General features: G+C 41.3%; 1 protein-coding gene across 5 annotated transcripts; it reads right to left on the bottom strand.

Moving 5' to 3' along the window:
- Positions 1–764: 764 nt before the first annotated feature.
- LOC134745616 (protein LSM14 homolog car-1-like) lies at positions 765–12349 on the bottom strand. Of its 5 annotated transcripts, none has more exons than XM_063679713.1 (9): positions 12099–12349; positions 11050–11460; positions 9795–9901; positions 9185–9467; positions 7905–8113; positions 4719–4891; positions 4280–4423; positions 2532–2716; positions 765–1954 (listed from the first exon to the last, which is right to left on the bottom strand). In XM_063679713.1, exons 1-9 carry the CDS (start codon positions 12217–12219, stop codon positions 1947–1949), a joined length of 1641 nt encoding a protein of 546 aa, XP_063535783.1. In that variant the 5' UTR covers positions 12220–12349; the 3' UTR covers positions 765–1946. The 5 variants fall into 5 exon arrangements, with proteins under 5 accessions (XP_063535783.1, XP_063535784.1, XP_063535787.1 ...); XM_063679714.1 differs by having other exon boundaries at positions 2532–2698; XM_063679717.1 differs by having other exon boundaries at positions 4719–4861.
- Between the last annotated feature and the right edge of the window lie 4010 nt (positions 12350–16359).

Raw genomic sequence — 16359 nt, 5'->3', positions numbered from 1 at the left:
GTTCTTTCTCGCGTTATCCCAGCATTTTTGCCACGGCTCATGGGAGCCTGGGGTCCGCTTGGCAACTAATCCCATGTTTTGGCGTAGGCCCTAGTTTTTATAAAAGCGATTGCCATCTGACCCGACTGATCCAACTCAGGTTACCAGACCTGTTTTCCTTCACCGAAGTGCGACTGATAAAAGTGATAAATATCAAATGATATTTCGTACCCATGTATTGGAATGAGCCGGGGTTTGAACCCGCGACCTCCGGATTGAAAGTCGCACGCTCTTACCGCTAGGCCACCAGCGCTTTTTTTGGTCTTGGTCTCTAACCATTGTTAGTGATTATATGCTCTTTGACCATTGTGGTTGGCCGGTCGAAGTTTTTTTAGATGTCGCCAGCATAGCTTGCCCCGTCAATCTAGAATTGAGTCAAATTGTAGTTTTTTTTTAATTGAATTTTATGCCCTGGATGCCAGCCCTTTAATCTCATACAAAAACCGGACAAGTGCGAGTCGGATTCGCCCACCGAGGGATGCGTACGTTTGGTATTTGTTGTTATAGCGGCAACAGAAATAAATCTGTGAACATTTCAACTGCCCAACTATGACGGTTCATGAGATACAGCGTGGTGACAGACAGACAGACAGACGGACAATAGACGCTTAGTAATAGGGTCCCGTTTTTACCCTTTTGGTACGAAACCCTAAAAGGGGCAAGCTATGATGGCGCCATCTATGCAAACCTTTGACAGTTGCCAACCCCATTAATAAAAACTAATATTGAAGTTTGTAGTAAATGTATATTTCATATTAATACAATCACCAGGTACAGTTTTTGAGTTACAGATTTTTACAAATAGTTTATAATAATGTTGATTGTCAACTTTTGCAAAATAATTTGTGAAGGACCAATTAACAAAATCACCAATTGAACACAAAATGAAACTGTCCTTTCAACTTGATTTAATTGAGTATAAGAATCTGCGCTAAAACCTTAGTACAGCGTAAACAGAGGCGACGATCATCGTAACATTTAAGTGTCTGGTAAGATGCGCGGCACCGCCGGCAGACAGCAGACCTACTATCACATTTTATTTACTCTATCACTAACAATAAAACAGTCAATAAAATACTAAGTCATCCAATTATTTTCATACATTTAGAGCTAATTTTACCATCATCATGCAACACAGGCAGATCTCTATTTAATCTTTTATTTTTCTTATTGAATCTGTGACCGACTGCCGATCTACTTTGAGAATGGTAAAATTAAACCTTTCACAATTTTCTAACATGTTATCACTAACACATAAGTAGGGCTGCTGTAGTCATTGCTAAGTTATAAAATTTAGTGGAAGTGCAATGACCTTGGAAAACAATAAAACACATTAATCTAAGTTTTAAAACTTTAGGCACAAATTGCGCACAAACGAAGCTCAAGGAAAATATATATTTTATTTGGGCATGTTTATAAATAAAGTCTTCAATTATACTATGTCGGCTTCAAAACTACATAGCCTCAATATAATGTACAGGAAGGCGGTCCGGTCGCCTCACAAGCACCTGACATTCTGTCTGACGGTGAGCTTGTGACAATACCATGCAATTTGTTTATAGATGCCAATGCTTGCCCAATGTTCCACTCCATCACTCGTATACTTACAACATACTGCGCCGAGCGCTGCTGGACAATTTGTTCGATCTCTTGCGTACGGGAATTTCCTTCTTACTCCTTCCATTATTGGATACAACACTATCACACCAAAGCAATGTCCTTCAACTTCATTCATTCCTATATAACTTCCCGCAGTAATCTCCTTCCTTTTTTAACCTTTCTATCAATTTACATCTATAAAACACTTTAATCACCGACACACTTTTCCGTTACTTTTCCATTTGTGATTAGTCCTCGCGACAATAAATAAAGATTCGATATTTGATTCACTTTCCGCGTAGCTCCTCCTACTTGGCTGTGGACAAAACAATACATAGTTAATTAAGATCAGGTATATGCTTAATAGTGTGGCTTTTAGGTTTTAAGAATAAACAGAAGTCCCCCCCCCCCCCCCCCACTTGTAGATCCCCATTTTTAGTTCTTATAAATTTTCATGAAAACTGTGAAAACTACAATAAAAATGTCTAGGACAAATATATTCTCCACAAAATTCTCTACAATATTGTCATTGGAAGTACATTGTTAAAACTTATAGTTTTCAAATTATGCTTGATTTGTCCTTATACTAATTGAGATTTTGAGTTTATATTTAAAAAAACATGACAAATTTGTACCAAAAAAGGGCAAAAACGCATGGACCAAGCATTAAAACAATGTTTACATACTTTGAAAACGCCAAATTCAGTGTTTTTTCAAACATTTTCAATATTTGCCGCGCGAAACAGTTCGGCTCGTGTACACGTGCCTCGGTCGAGCCAATCGCACGCCCCGGCCTCAATGCCTCGGGCGAGGCAGTTCCACACTGACAGAGCTGCTTCGCGCGACTATCGCGGTTATCACGCGGATGTTCTGACGGTTCTGGTGGTACATACCGGCAGCAGCGGTGGGCGCGGGCTGCTGCTGCTGCGAGGGCTGGTTGCGCGGCCGCTGCGCGTGGCTGGGCGGCTGGTGGTTCTGGTGGTTCTGATGGTTCTGGTGGTTCTGATGGTTCTGGTGGCCCTGGTGCGGCCGGCCGCGCCCGCCGCGCATCGGCCGCCAGCTGGGGAAATACGACATGCTGCACGTTACTTATAGTTTACTGCTCCCCGCTATACTACAAGTTTTTTGGGAGGTTAACGGATACAAACGAGTGGGTTTGTTAAGTCCGCGATAGACGGCGCGTGACAACGACGAGCCGTGCCGAGTAATCTGCGCCAAAAAACCGACTTGCGACGGATTGGCCACGGACAACGAGCGAAATACGCTGCGCCCACGGAATGTACGCACGCTCGCGGATTCATACATTGCGCTCCCGCAAATGGTACGGTCGGCTGAAATGGTACGTTGTAGGTTGTGTACTCACGGCTGCAGGTGCGGGTTGTGTACTCACGGCTGCAGGTGCGGGTTGTGTACTCACGGCTGCAGGTGCGGGTTGTGTACTCACGGCTGCAGGTGCGGGTTGTGTACTCACGGCTGCAGGTGCGGGTTGTGTACTCACGGCTGCAGGTGCGGGTTGTGTACTCACGGCTGCAGGTGCGGGTTGTGTACTCACGGCTGCAGGTGCGGGTTGTGTACTCACGGCTGCAGGTGCGGGTTGTGTACTCACGGCTGCAGGTGCGGGTTGTGTACTCACGGCTGCAGGTGCGGGTTGTGCGGGTTGTGTACTCACGGCTGCAGGTGCGGGTTGTGCGGGTTGTGTACTCACGGCTGCAGGTGCGGGTTGTGTACTCACGGCTGCAGGTGCGGGTTGTGCGGGTTGTGTACTCACGGCTGCAGGTGCGGGTTGTGTACTCACGGCTGCAGGTGCGGGTTGTGCGGGTTGTGTACTCACGGCTGCAGGTGCGGGTTGTGTACTCACGGCTGCAGGTGCGGGTTGTGTACTCACGGCTGCAGGTGCGGGTTGTGCGGGTTGTGTACTCACGGCTGCAGGTGCGGGTTGTGTACTCACGGCTGCAGGTGCGGGTTGTGCGGGTTGTGTACTCACGGCTGCAGGTGCGGGTTGTGTACTCACGGCTGCAGGTGCGGGTTGTGTACTCACGGCTGCAGGTGCGGGTTGTGTACTCACGGCTGCAGGTGCGGGTTGTGCGGGTTGTGTACTCACGGCTGCAGGTGCGGGTTGTGCGGGTTGTGTACTCACGGCTGCAGGTGCGGGTTGTGTACTCACGGCTGCAGGTGCGGGTTGTGTACTCACGGCTGCAGGTGCGGGTTGTGCGGGTTGTGTACTCACGGCTGCAGGTGCGGGTTGTGTACTCACGGCTGCAGGTGCGGGTTGTGTACTCACGGCTGCAGGTGCGGGTTGTGTACTCACGGCTGCAGGTGCGGGTTGTGTACTCACGGCTGCAGGTGCGGGTTGTGCGGGTTGTGTACTCACGGCTGCAGGTGCGGGTTGTGTACTCACGGCTGCAGGTGCGGGTTGTGTACTCACGGCTGCAGGTGCGGGTTGTGTACTCACGGCTGCAGGTGCGGGTTGTGCGGGTTGTGTACTCACGGCTGCAGGTGCGGGTTGTGTACTCACGGCTGCAGGTGCGGGTTGTGTACTCACGGCTGCAGGTGCGGGTTGTGTACTCACGGCTGCAGGTGCGGGTTGTGCGGGTTGTGTACTCACGGCTGCAGGTGCGGGTTGTGCGGGTTGTGTACTCACGGCTGCAGGTGCGGGTTGTGCGGGTTGTGTCGCCAGCCGCCGCGGCCACGCCACAGGCCGCGGCGCGCCTGCGCCACGCCGAACGTCTCAGAGTTCAGCTTGCGCTCCGTGCGCCAGTCTGTCCGCTGGCTGCGCCCCTTCGATCTGCACCAAAGCAACATATACCTATTATTATAGGAACCGTGTGAGGGTCTGTTATCGAGCAGGACGGTGCTAGTGCGCCACCACTGTCGTCTAAAACAAATTTTTTCATGTTTATACATTTCGATCGAAACACTCGACTTAATAAAAATCTACAGACTTGAATGAACCCAACATTCGATGCCAAACCCATTTCGTTGCCAAAGTTATTATTATTTTCCAATACACCATGAACTAGCTAGCTTGATGGGAGCTTAAACTGAAAAACCATACAATTAGATGCTAGTTTTTTACTCACCTCTCAACAGCCTCACAGGAGATGTTATCAAAGAAGCTCTTCGTCTTGTCATAACCGGAGTACCCATCATCATCAACCTCGGGCTCACCAGCACCAGTCTCGTTCCCGGAGTCATCCTTCTTGTCCAGCTCGCCCGTGAGCTCCTGCGGATCAGTCGACGTTGATTGTAGTTCCTGATTGAGTGTATAAAATGGGAATTTTACAGTAATACATAATTTTGGAGTGTTGGATGGTTTTAAGGAAACATTTGTTACAGCTTAGTTGTTGCAGTAGTTTAGCTTTTGCAGCCAAAAGAAAGAAAAGATGTTAAATCTTGCTATACTTAAGGCCTTTTAATTTCGAAGTCCTGAATAATGTACTATTTCCATCAGACCACCGACTTCTGAGAGCAACATTTAACTTAAAACTTCCTAAAAAGAGTCGAAAAAACTTCCATTCCTCGTTGAAAAGCCTAAAGACAGAAGAGGAAATACAAAGTTATATCAGAGGCTTAGAGACAAAACTAGGAAACAAAACAGAAGATACAAATGTTCAAGATTACTACAATAAGATAGAAAAGTCAATAATAGACAGCGTAACACAGAAGACTAAGACTGACCACACAAAAACAAACAAAATCTTTAGCGACCATACAATACAACTCATAAAACAACGCACAGAACTAATGTATAAGAAAGACAAAGATCAAGACATGAAGAAAGAACTTACCCGGCTGTTCAAGGAAACAAAGAAATCTATAAGAATAGACTACAGGAATCACAGGAAGGAAGTAATAACAAGGAACCTAAAGAAACACAGAAGTACAAAGAGAGCTTTAAAAGAACTTAATCTAAACAAATCATGGATACAAAAACTTGGACAAGACAAAGAAGAAACAAAAACAAGGAAAGACGTAATAAATCATGCTACACACTTTTACGAAGAACTCTACAGAATGAAAGACTACAACCACATACAAGAGGAAACACCCATTGCGAATAACGTAAACTTGCCAGTAAAGCAGATCGAAGAAAAAGAAGTTTATGAGCACATAAAGCAGCTGAAAACCGAAAAAAGCCCAGGTCCTGATGGAATAACAAACGAAGCTCTAAAACATGGTACACCAATCCTGCTTCAACATATAACACATCTATTCAATATGGTACTTAATTCCGAAACCATACCAGAGCAATGGTGTACATCCGACATAATATTGCTGTACAAGAAAGGCAACTCCTTAGACATCGGTAACTATAGGCCAATCAGCTTACTGGCGAGCATATACAAACTGTTCTCCTCAATAATGTTAAGGCGAATATCCAAAACAATTGACGACTCACAACCAAGAGAGCAGGCTGGTTTCAGGGCAGGTTTCAGCACCACTGATCACATACAAGCACTAGAACAGATGATAGAGAAGTATAAAGAGTTCAATAGGAACCTATACGTCGCCTTTATAGATTATAGCAAGGCATTTGATAGCATCAATCACAGCGCAATCTGGAATGCATTGAAACAGCTTAATGTGGACCAAAAATACATTAATATTATAAAGAATGTATACGCGAAAAGCACCAGCCGAGTCAAGCTGGAGACAAGAGGGAAACAGATAAGGATAGAAAGGGGAGTCCGACAAGGAGATCCTTTATCACCCAAGATCTTTATTGCTGTCCTGGAAATCATATTTCGGAATCTCAAATGGGAATCAAAAGGCATCAATCTGGAGGGCCAGTTAATAAACCATTTGAGATTTGCAGACGACATAGTCATAGTAGCTGAAACTGCAACAGAACTAAGAGTGCTTATAAACCAACTAGACGAAGAAAGCACCAAAGCAGGCTTACAAATGAACACAAATAAAACCAAAATAATGACAAACAGCAAACAAATACAAATAAATATCAATGGCAACAACATAGACTATGTAGACCAATATATATATCTAGGAAAGCAACTGTCCTTTACAACAACAAACAGCGAAGAAGAGGTAGAAAGGAGAGCCAACATAACCTGGAGGAAATTCTGGTCACTGCAAGAAATCCTAAAAGGCAAATACAGCTTAAACCTAAAAAAGATAGTGGCAGATACATGCCTTCTACCGAGCCTGCTCTATGGGTGCCAAACATGGACTTTTACAGATAAAATAAAGAGAAAGATAAGAACCACCCAAAGAGCCATGGAGAGGAGCATGCTCAACATAAAAAAGATACAAAAAATAAAGAGTACATCTATAAGAGAAAAAACAAAGTTACAAGACGCACTAACTCAAGCCCTCAAATTAAAATGGCGGTGGGCAGGACACATCGCACGGTACAAAGACCATAGATGGACAATATTGGCAACGAAATGGAAAGGCCCAAGTGGCAAAAGGAAAGTAGGAAAGCCATATAAACGATGGCTGGACGATATAAAAGAAATTGCAGGGAAAGACTGGCTAAACAAAGCGGAAGACAGGCAGAAATGGAGAGAATTGGAGGAGGCCTACACCCAAAGAGGGGTCCAAATTAAATAAATAGATAGTAAATAGAATACATAAACCTAACACTAACTACTAACTATAAGAAACTTACTAACCAATATGCTAAAACTTCTAATGTAAAACAACTGTAAATTGGAAATAAAAGGCTTTTTATTTATTTATTTATTATACTTAAGGCCTAGTGCGAGTCAGACTCGCGCACGAAGGGTTCCGTACAATTACGCTAAAAACGGCAATAAAATCACGTTTGTTGTACGGGAGCCCCACTTAAATATTTATTTTATTCAGTTTTTTGTATTTGTTGTTATAGCGGCAACAGAAATACTGTGAAAATTTCAACTGTCTAGCTATCACGGTTCATGAGATACAGCCTGGTCACAGACAGACAGACGGACAGACGAGTCTTGGTAATGGTCCCGTTTTTACCCTTTGGGTACGGAACCCTAAAATAAGAAGTCAATCAATTTTGCAATTATCAAATACGTACATATTTGAAAGTTAAATTTTACAAAGCCTTTTCTTTTAAGCACATTTCATTACGTGAGCGAGAAAGTTACGACGTAAACAGGACGGAATTACAATAGGCTTCCAATCGCGTGTAAAGTGTTTTAAGTGCAATTTTTGTAGAGAATACGAGGTCCCAGTCTGTGAAACTCGGTGGTACGTTTTTTTCTCCGAGGGTTTAGTTGGACTATGGCTTAACAAAATGGAAATAAAACGCGACTTACCTCCGGCTTAGCATCATCAGAGATCTTGGTCTTGGCGAGCTTTGTGCGCAGCTCCTCGAACTCGGTGTTGGCCTGCTCGAAGTCGTAGTCGTTGTCGAACTTGAGCGGGTTCTTGCTGCGCGGCACGAAGCCGCGCCCCGTGCCGCGCGAGCGCCCGCGCCAGCCGCCGCGACCGTAGCCGCCGCCTGCCGGAGCGAGGGCGGAACTTACTAGACAACCACACGACACAATGCAGCACTGTAGGCTTGTGCTCTGCCCTGCCCTACTCTTGCTCGGTCACTACAGAGAGCGCTCCGCTCTCGGTCAAACGAACTAGTGGGAATTAATATGAATCGATTTTACAGCAGCGGTACATGGGCTTGGAGGAGGGTAGAAACAAGGCGTTACGTAACAATGTTTTTTATTTTATTAAATAAAATACATACACGCATATAATCACGCCTATTTCCCGGAGGGGTAGGCAGAGACCACGGATTTCCACTTGCTACGATCCTGACATACCTCTTTCGCTTCCTTTTCATAACATTCCTCATTTATACATGTTCGCTCATTTCTTTAATTTAAAGATTAAAAACTTTGCTGAACATAATTGTGACTTTTAGGTAAAAATGGTGACTTGGGTGTTAGGTAACTTTTAGGTATGGTGTACCCCCCTGGTACACGAAAACGTTACGGCGCGTTACACGGGGGGAGGGGGGTCAAAAATCTTCGAAATGTCATGTCAAGCGCTCACCAATCCCACTAAACTAAACGACCTAAAGACCTATTAAGAGCGTGCAATAAGAATTAGTTTCTTTCGGTCCTTTATGGTATTTCATTCTTAGTTCATGACCGACAAGCCAACAGCACTGGAGAACAGACTTGCGCACACCGAGCTTTAGCATTTATTAGGCGGTTCACAGAACGAACCACCTGTTTCACAACGAAATTGCTGTTCTTGTTCACTCACGACATTGTGGCCGCGCGTACATTTGTTTAAAGCGAGGCATCTCTACACAGACCGAACTGCTGAGCGCCTATTGATTAGGCGGGTCCACACTGATACCGGGCGGCTCGTCCTTGGCCGCACGCGGAGAACGCGCACGCTTCTTTAGCTGGGCCGCTCGGTATCACTATTTCAGCCATCATTGACTTGTCGTTTATTTTGGGGTCTATGCAGTATAGTTCTCTTTCAAATAAAATAAGTATGTAAAATCCACAATGCAATCACGTACCAAATACATAGAACAACATAAGGTCAATGATAAACAGTCTAAAATGTAATAATCAACGAGACCTACCTCCGAACTGTCCCTGCTGGTGATGATGCTGATTTTGCTGGTGGTGCTGGTTCTGCTGGTGGTGCTGGTTTTGCTGGTGGTGCTGGTTCTGCTGCTGGTTCTGCTGGTGATGGTTCTGAGCCTGCGGGTGCTGGGCCTGGTTGGGGCCGGGCGCGCCGCCGCTGGGGTAGCGCTGGCGGTTGCGCGAGGAAGTACGGTTGCGGGGTTGCTGCTGCTGCTGCTTGGGGTTGCTGCCGCGGCGGCTGTCGCGCTGCTGCCCGGAGCCGCTCGCGATCAAACCCGCCTGTTGAACAAATAAGCAAATAAAGACTGCAAATGTTTTCGCCGAAACATCAGTAAACCCGGTATTCTCATGAAATACATACCCACAACATCAGTTTGCTCTTTCTAACCCTGAATATGATGGGACTAATTTTCATCAATGTGAAATGGTATTTTGATTAACCTTATTGGGTTTAATGAATTAAATCATCATTATTCCATATAAGCTACTCGAGTTGAGAGTTTTAAAAAGAAACTGATTTGTCTAGTAGGAGAATACCCTATTGGAGCCAGACATAAATTGAAATTTCTTTTTAAATGACTGTTAGTAGGTAGATTGTTCATTTACCTGCGTGCCTTGATCAGCTGTAGGGCTCTTCCTAAGCCCCACAGCAGGCGTTCCCGACCTCGAAGTGCTCTGCTGAGATCCTCCTCCGATAAGATCAAGCATCGAACCTAAAAATAAAAAAAATAATAACATCTCATAATCTACAATATCTGGTGCTAAACTCTGATTTATAATTAAATTCCAATAATCTAACCTCACTTTTTCTCTTTTCCGTATGTTTTAAGAAACTAAACAAAGCCAAAAGGATACATGTATATTTATTTTAAATGCTAGAGTATGCAAAAGGGAAATTTGAGTTTACTTCTTTACATATTTTCCATTATTACGAAAGAAAAAGGATCTGAGTGAGGTTAGTTTTTTGGAATTGAATTACAAATCAGAGTATAATTACTTTATATATATTGAAAGCAAATATGATGAAACTAAGGAGCCTAACTCATACAAGCAACAGACCAAGTAAAATGCGTCTTGCGATTTTCGATTGAGGTTAGTTTCAACGCTTTGATTGCCACAATTCATATACCATAACCATTTATTTTTTTTTACAATTATGGCCTGGATGAGAGTCCTTTAAGCCAGGATACCATAACCAATACTGAGGTGTTTTAACAAAAATCTGTACCAGAAAGTATTTGGAATCTGTATTTTCTTATAAGACAATATTGGGATGCAAATGTCTTATTTACGTAAATTTTTCAAGTTTCAATCACATAATCTGTATGAATAAAAATGTAAGGTTTCCTTCAAAATACTCACTATAATAATTATATAACACAAAATAATCACAATTCTACAAGAAAACATATTTTTGTAATAACACACCCTTTCAAAATGCCAATGTGGCACTTACCCTATTTTAATGCCCCAATATTTATGAGTTATGACATTCAAGGGGTTAACAAACCAGTTAGTTGGTCATTCGAATTTTAGTTCTCTTTTAGTAGCACTAGTTTCATATACAGTTAGTAACTAAGTGAATATTAGTAGCAGAAAGATTAAGAATTACTTGTGAGTAAAGTTTATCACTAATTATTACTGTTAGTTAGATGTGGGTAGACAAATATAATGGTGGATGGCATTAATAACTAAATAAACTAAGTAAGACATAAGCATGCATATCATGATTAGTTTTATTAATGGTTAGTTCCAAAGCAGACACTTCAAGCAGAGCGAACTGAAAGTATCTGCTCAAAATGACAAAAATCGCAATGTAGCATCTGTGAAAGCGGTGGCTTGAAAATAATCTGTTGAAAACCTTGGTCTTTCACTTGGTTGTGGTGGACCACTCCCGATCCAATAGGACCGGTCATGGGCATGTGCTGCGGGGGCAGCTCCACCGACGTCTGCGGAGACAACTCACTCGTCTTGTTGAGTGAAGCGTGCACACTCCCTGGGAAACCAGCCATGGGGTGGTACTGCTGATACTGGGTCTGGCCGATGACGGGGTGGTTGAACTGCTGCGGGAACTGGCCCGGCGCGGCACCGCCGCCCAGCGACGGCGGCACCGACATCTGCATGATGGCCGGGTCATTGGGCAGCGGGGGGACATTGTTCAGAACTCTGATATCCTTGATGTCTGTGCCCCGGAAAAGGATGTAGTCATACACCTGGCTCTGAGGAGCAACTGGGAATTGCGTCTCTCTGTCCTCAGTCCCGAAGGATCGCACTGAAAGAGACAGCAATTAGTTAGAAGCAGGTAACTAAAAACATGATTATGAAAAAAGCTTTACTAAGTTTGTTTACCCTTAACAATTTAGAAGGTAAAATACGAAAGGGCCCGTTGGACAAAGGAAAGTAGTTGTTCATGAGGGAACTAAGGCCCACTTGCACCATCCTACTGACCCGGGTTAACCGGTTAAACCACGAGATACCATGGTTACCAGTACAATTTGACACTGGGGTAACGGTTTAACCGTTTAACCCCGGGTTAGTGGAATGGTGCAAGTGGCCCTAACATTATCAACGTCGTCAAAGCCAAGCCGCGGTCACTAAACTTAACATTTTCTGAATGAGGGTAGAGTTAACTACATTTGCCACGTTATAAGGTAATGAATCAGCATTTCTTTATAGGAAAATGCTATTGAATGCTGTAATTTTTAAATATGTAGTTTTCCAATAAACAATGATATGCTTCTAAAATAATAAAGGAGGGAAAAATTCGAAGCTCTCCGGAGAAGTAGTCAAAAGGTCGGAAAACAAATTACATCATCAGTATACTCGAAATACAATTAGAAAGTGATTACGAGACAAAAAAAGGAAAATGCTATGAACTATACGACAACAGAATCCATTTGTCAAACTTACCACTAGCCAAAGCGATGGTACATTCCTGAGGATCGACGGTGAAAAGTCGGCCTTCGTAACGTATGTCGGCTTTAGATATTAGGCTTATTTTGGAGCCCAATTCAGGCATACCAGAACTCATAATGTCACTTTGTAAATTAACCTCCGATGACAAAGATTTTCAATGATTTCGTCAACCATGAAATAGCAGCCACCGAACAAAATGACTGACGGTGACGGACGAAAAGATGGCAACAACTGGCGGCGTTTACAAACAGCTGAGGTAAATACTTATTTTATAACTGGCAACACCCAGATATAACGGTTAAAAAAATTGCTGTTGTAGGGTCCAAAGCAAGTCTAAACGTAACTGAAATATAATAAATATTATTAAGCTTTTAATATAATAGTATTTATGTCTGGAAACTTTTAATGCCAAAATTAATTCATTCTTTTTTTATATGATTTTTTTTTTCTGAATGATTTTTATTTAATAATTAATGTTTTCAGGTGAAAAGTACGGTCCGAAATAACCTAACAGACAGCATATTTATATTGTGCTTATGTTTATCCCTTTTTCATATTTAACGTAATCTCTATTATTAAATATAATGAAAAACATATATTAACAATTTATAGCGCTCGATATAAATATTATAAAAAAACCGAGGCCATCCGGTGGCTGAACGATTCTTGCCAGTCGAGATAAATTGTATTACCCCGGCTACACACTCGTCGAGTGGTATGGGAAGTATGGGAAGTATGGGAAGCAGTGAGGAAAGCAAAGAGTAGTATAATATATAGGAGAAAGAGAGCCCTCTCGTGGAACTTTTTTGTATCCATTTTGAAGCGCCATCTGTAAATCTGAACAACAAGCATTAACGTCAATATTCATACCTACAGGGCCTGTTTACATATTGATTAATGTTTAGTACGACTTCATACATTTGTTACAAATGTATAAACTCACACTAAACACTAATCAATATGTAAACAGGGTCATATATCTATAATTTGTTATATCGAGTTTGCTTTTCTAGTACCCATTAATCAACAACTTTATTATAATATTTGCTTGATGTAAGATATATTGGCAAGCACATATTGTAAAGACATACAGGAAAAGTAAGTACAATACAATGTTATACAAAGCATGATTTTAACAAGAAAATTATAATAAAGTAGCTCGTTAAATACTGGATAAAATAAAATAATAAGGTGAGTATAAATTGGAAAGAAAAGATAGTTGATATTTCATAATTTAAAATTCAAAAGTTTATTACACAAGTCGATATAACATTTACATGAAGAAAACATCGTCACATTTACAAATACAGGAGCCAAAAGTTTACTACACATGTCGATATAACATTTACATGAGGAAAACATCGCAACATATACAAATACAGGAGGCAATATCTACCTCATGCATGGGTAAACATAACTTTACTTAACCTGCCTAGTTTCCCACTCATCTACTCAAAGGTTATTTGGAAGAGATCCCTTATAGGGATAAATTCGCCTTTGTACTTCCATTACTATATGTTTATGTTTATCAAAAAATGTTCCTAGTTAAACTTCTTATACCTACACAGTTTACACAATAAATATTTCTGATTTCTGATAAAGTATTTTTGTAAACCTGTGTTGTGTACAATAAATTGATTGCTACTGTGTGTGTGGTGGACTTGGTCACTTTTTCTTCAGTGTATGATATCTATTTCAGTTTATAAAAAACATATACTTTATACCACAATAAACGTATCACACGATAGCAATTGGAAGAGACCGGGGAATTAGCGTCATGGCTCTTAGAGGGAAAGATATTATGTAATAAGAAAAAACCGATTAAATAAAGACTTTTTTATATGTACATACACAACAATCCATGGAGCCTAGGCTTTCGTTAAAATTTACAATATAAAGCTAATAAGAACAGGTGAAGGCCTACCAATTAGCGTTGGGAGCTTACTATCACACCATGGCAATTAGAAGAGAATTGGCAATTAGCGTCGTGGCTCTTAGAGATAATGATATTATTTAATAAATAAATAAAAACGATTAAATAAAGATATTTTTATGTACATTTTCAAGCTTAGTAAATAATTTATTACAAGTACACCATTTGTCTATAACAGATTTTCTCTTTTTTGCTGAAAGTCCATGCATTTTAGTATGAAACAATTTATAAGAAAATCAAATAACCTAAGCCAAAGCAGACATTAAAAATGTACAGATGGACATAAATTTATATTAAACATATTAGTTTTTTTTATCAAAATAAATATCTGCCAACTTGTATTTATACTAAACGTTACAATACAGTCTGTACAATATAAAAATGAAGCAAGGAAATTAAATTCTATTCGTCAATAATACATTCAATTTGGAGATATTAAAGGTCCCTAATGTCAAAAAAAACAATATTTATTTTGATGAAAATAAAAGACACGAATTCCATATAACTTTGGATATGAACATCCGACCAAAATGACATTTTAACATAACGGTAATAAATAGTGAATTATCTAACAAAATGTAAACACATTGTGAGGTGTATGAGGAATGTTATGAAATTGAAGGAAGCGAAAGAGGTATGTCAGAATCGTAGCAAGTGGAAATCCGTGGTCTCTGCCTACCCCTCCGGGAAATAGGCGTGATTATATGTATGTATGTATGTATGTATATCAGTAGATACAACTTTTTGCCTATAATTTTAGTAACAATACGTTTTGGTTCTGATATGTTAAGTGTGCATCACGAAATGGACCCAACTCAGCGTAATGCTAGATATAAAGCCAGCGCTGGTCTTCCGTGCGGTCCTTGAAGTGAGAAAGGCTTAGGCACATGTTAAAATGAAATTATTAGCAAAGTGCAGTCGGTGGAGGGAGAACACACATAATATTATGGAATGTCCCACATGAATTCTAGCAGCATCAGTTTGATAATTTCACTCCCGTAGAGAAGCCCACAAAATAAGGACAGCAGCACCCGTCGTGCACCTAGCCTAGCGAATATGAAATATGTAAGTAATTGTTTTGCGTCAGGAGACTAAGCTAACAGTCTTATAAACGAATGCTACGGAATACACAACTAATACGTGTCCAATAAGTCAAAATTGTACCATATTACAGAGACGCATAGTCTTTACGGTTAATGCATGAAGTTTGGAGATGTGAAAGGTCCTTCCTCATCATCTTCCGTGCGTTATCCCGGCATTTTGCCACGACTCATGGGAGCCTGGGATCCGCTTGACAAGTAATCCTAAGAATCGGCGTAGGCACTAGTTTTTACGAAAGCGACTGCCATCTGATTGGTTATTTTGTGTTTAATTCCTTCGAATATAATTGTGTTTATGCCACTGTGGTAAGTTTAATTTCGCCTAATAATCTTTTCATCGCTTTGCCAGGTGGAAGTGAAAAATATTCACACAACAGCCTGTATTAGCACTTCGGACTCTATTTGTAAAGCGAGAATGCCATATTTTTTTTCTTTTAGTGAATAGCGTCGTCCTTTAGGGTGCTTCGTTGATTGTTATTGCATTTTCACTAAAAGCTGAGCTGGTTTCGTCATGTGCTGCACAATGTCATACTGTCTGGAACGCGGCAGTGCTTGTATGAAAGTCCCCTTTTGAGCAAACGGTTATCTTCCATTTGAAGTTGTTTTACCTTAAGCTGCACCTCACGTTTGTTCGAACCTGAAAGAAAACAAAATTATAATATTATACGTATAATTTTTAATAAATTTTGGTTTTAGTCTGTCACTATAAATTTAAGTTTTTTATGTCACCAAATTTATTGTGGATACAACTTTTTATCATCAACTGTATTTTTATTTCTACAATAGGCTAAGATGTCAAATTTTTATTTATGGTATCAATCGATCAGGTTTGTTTTTAGGATGGGATGAGATCCATTGCAAAAGACAAAAGTCAGAAATGATAGTCAAAGTCCGACGTCAACTACTGATGTGGAACACATACGGGCAGAAACAATGCCACTAACGGGAGCACACGCTCACACGCAACTAGCATACAGGGTTAAGCATTCCCTAAGTAAGGCTACAGACGAAAATCGCTAGTAGGCTATATAAACGCCCCATTGTAAAACTGTATCCTCGTCTATCATTCCAAAACTTAATCTTCTTGAGCGGTTGTTCAATATTCTTGCGGTATGCGGCCGGAGCGATAATATAAGTATATCAACTTTAGCGGGCTACAATTGCTATTCAATATTGTCCTGTCTCGTTGGCCAGTAGTCCTAGTAGTAGTACCTTCGAGTTT

The sequence above is a fragment of the Cydia strobilella genome, chromosome 11 (assembly GCF_947568885.1).
Source record: "Cydia strobilella chromosome 11, ilCydStro3.1, whole genome shotgun sequence".
NCBI classification, from domain to species: Eukaryota; Metazoa; Arthropoda; class Insecta; order Lepidoptera; family Tortricidae; genus Cydia; species Cydia strobilella.
This window is presented reverse-complemented; position numbering and strand designations above follow the sequence as displayed.

Bases quoted from the DNA above. Each gene is read 5' to 3' on its own strand.
- LOC134745616 (XM_063679713.1), bottom strand. From the start codon at position 12,219: ATGAGTTCTGGTATGCCTGAATTGGGCTCCAAAATAAGCCTAATATCT. The intron at 9,902-11,049 runs GTTTTCAACAGA...TTTTATTTTTAG, and splicing joins CAACCAAGTGAAAGACCAAG to GTTCGATGCTTGATCTTATC. The intron at 4,892-7,904 runs GTAAGTCGCGTT...ACACTCAATCAG, and splicing joins CTGATGATGCTAAGCCGGAG to GAACTACAATCAACGTCGAC.